Source organism: Cystoisospora suis (genome assembly GCF_002600585.1).
Source record: "Cystoisospora suis strain Wien I chromosome Unknown contig_10400, whole genome shotgun sequence".
In the NCBI taxonomy this organism is placed as follows: domain Eukaryota; phylum Apicomplexa; class Conoidasida; order Eucoccidiorida; family Sarcocystidae; genus Cystoisospora; species Cystoisospora suis.
In genome coordinates, this window is record NW_027163173.1 from 2,994 (window position 1) to 5,807 (window position 2,814).

Genomic DNA, 2,814 nt, shown 5'->3' on the forward strand with positions numbered 1-2,814 from the left:
ATTCCAGCCTAACAGCAAGAAAGAAAGAGACCGTGAGGTGAGAATAAGCCTAACGTCGGAGTGAGCTGTTTATAGAAAGATCGATCTTCTAGAAGGACAGAAAGAAGATCAGCGCATAAGAGCATTGTACGTGCTGTAAGATGACGAAAGTGTTTGAGGAGTTGAATGAAATCGATGAAGAAGAAGGGATGCGATGAAACAAAGGAGGAGAACAACCCTGGATTAACGACAAGAAGGCATGATAAGGAAGATAACTGGACATTCAGCAGCTCTTTTCTATACTCCACACTCCGCAGTCCATGCAGGAGCCTCATCTTATGCCTTATAAGCTGAAGAGAAGAAAAAGAGAAACAGAAGGGGAGAGAAAGAGAGAGAGTGAGGGCAGCAGGGAGGAAGGAACATCTGTTCACGATAAAAAGTATGAGAACAAAACAACGTCACTGAAGACATCGAACCCATGCAACAATCGACGTAGCAGTCATGCAGCTAGCCAGCTAGCCACGCCCAAACAACGTGTCTCTTTCTCTCCGTTGTCCCTCTCCTATGAAAACAAATTGAGAGAGACCGGCCTCTCGACGGTTTCAAGATCGAGCCAGAACTGTAGAGAGAGACAATGAACGGGCGGCATTAGAAGTCACAGTACGACCCGGTATCACCCCCTCCACCATGGCTAGGAAATGTCCTGTTCTCTTCCTTCTACATTCTCTCGCTGATGCAAACTAGGGATCTCTCTCTCTGCCCCTGAAGAGACCAAGAAGGCTATCTTCTCCTTCTTTCACAAAACTACGCATTCTCCCTCGAGACTACGGTGAGGCAGATAGCTCAGTACTTTTCCTTCTCTCCCTTAACTACCGTATATCACTGGCACCATCAATCGGGCAACACGCTCTTCTCTCGCTACCCATCATTCTCGTGTATCTGTATGAAGTTCGCTGCTTCTCGAGAGAAGGAGAAAGACGGGAGCTCAAAATCCCCACACGTGCATGTAGAAAGCGATGGCGTCACGAAAACATATGTGTCTGAATGTATGAACATGCACGATTGAATATTTATGTACCAATATGTATGAATATGTACCGTGATGACTACACTGAAGCTGAGCAAGGGAAGAAGATATACAGAGATAGAGAGAGAAGAGAGAGTTGAACGTAGCATGACCGAGACAGGATGTCGATTAGATCTCCATCCTTACTGCAACATATTGAGGAGGAATGGCAAACTTCTTCATGAGATGTTTGAAGAGTTTCTCTAATTCCTCTGTGTCTTTCCTCCAGTCGGTTGCCTTCTTTGGCTTCTTTGTATCTTCTTCACTCCCCTCATGTCCCCTGCGTGCTCGTCCTCCTTCCCTTCTCTTTTGTCGATCTTCTTCTTCGTCATTTGCTTCGATGATCGCCCTCTCCCCTCTTCTTCTTCTGACAACTGGCAGCATCATCTCAGAACAAGGAATTCGAACTGTCTTGACGTGTGTCGATACATAACCGTCGCTACCCCTCTCTGTCTTCTTCACAATCCCTTCACATGTTAAATCCGCACTACCGTTAATGGTAGGAGCTCCACCAGGGGATTCAGCGCTCATCGTGTCTCTCTGTAAACGACGACCTGAAGCAGCACCATCATGCCCACTAGCTCCTTCTCTCATAGCCGTTGTACATGAAGAAGAAGAGGTAGCTCCCCCCTCGAGTCGCCGATCCTCTCCGCCATCACAACTTCCCCCTGTGTATGCAGAATGACTGTGGTTCAGCTGTGAAGAAGAAGCAGGAGGAGGAGGAGGAGGCGGAGAACAACATGACGGCGAGAGGGAGTCCGTTACAGCCGTCGCTCCCCCCCCTGAGGTGAGGTCTGGAGAGGTTGGAGATGCGCCACCACGTCCACACACAACAGCATCTGAGACAGGTGAAGGAGATGACGCCTCCTGATACGAAGAAGAAGAGACAGAGGCGAGATCATCGGAGACAGTGATCTGAAGTTCAAGAAACCCCTCAAAATCTAAAGGTAAATGATCGGCCAGATAAAACGTTAAGAGATCAACCCTTCGTGATACGGGTGAGGAAGGAGGAGCCGAAGATCGCGAAGAAGATGCCGTGGTACTGCCATCTTCGTCACTTGTGACTGAACTACTCTGGATACCCCCTTGAATGGAGGAGCCCCTATTCATGCCTTCTCCTACACCTTCTCTTCTGCTTCTCTCTTCTGATTCTTCTTCACCATGGGGCGACCTTCGTACTGTAGACGAAGAAGAGGAGGGGGGGGAGGAAGAAGAAAGGTCTCCTCCCCCTTGCTCACGTCTTCTTCTTCGAGTTCCACCACTACTACTGCTGCTACTACTAGTGCCGCGGCTAGTAGAACTCTCCCGCCGTCCCACAGACCGATTTAAGCCAGCACCTGCACCCCGTCTTCCAGCCCCTATCATCGTATCATTCTCAGTGAGAGAGCATGTTTCATAGAGAAGATCGGGAGGTAACTGCATGAGAGATCTATCAGGTTGTTGTGTTAAAGTAAAAGCATCATACGCTACAGGCGAGTCGCAGAGAAGAGGAAGACGAGACGTCAACTCAGGGCAATCACGAGGTAATCCGCTTCGACGGCTCCTGCAGAAAAGAGGGAGACGAGACAAATATTTGAGAGGGGGAAATACACCGAGGAACAAGAGATCGTAGTCTAAAGAAGGGGATAGACGGGTAGGCACCCTTGGATGAACTGGAAGGATTCATACAGAAGAGAATGACTGGGGTGGCGTGTACGCGAAGATTGAGTATTGAACATATACGCATCTTTTACGTACGTCGACATGCAGGCAAAGACGATAGATAGATA

The 2,814-nt window shown here is 48.5% G+C and overlaps 1 protein-coding gene across 1 annotated transcript in view; it reads right to left on the reverse strand.

The window, feature by feature from the left end:
- CSUI_011251 (hect-domain (ubiquitin-transferase) domain-containing protein) overlaps window positions 1-2,814 on the reverse strand; it is a gene marked incomplete at its 3' end in the record, with an annotated part of 10,633 nt that overhangs the window by 2,980 nt on the left and 4,839 nt on the right. The window contains exons 5-6 of the mRNA XM_068071352.1: window positions 1,193-2,588; window positions 32-329 (exon numbers count right to left, since the gene is read on the reverse strand). Of these exons, the coding sequence (XP_067916672.1) occupies window positions 32-329; window positions 1,193-2,588 (1,694 nt within the window). The remainder of the gene's footprint in view (window positions 1-31; window positions 330-1,192; window positions 2,589-2,814) is intronic.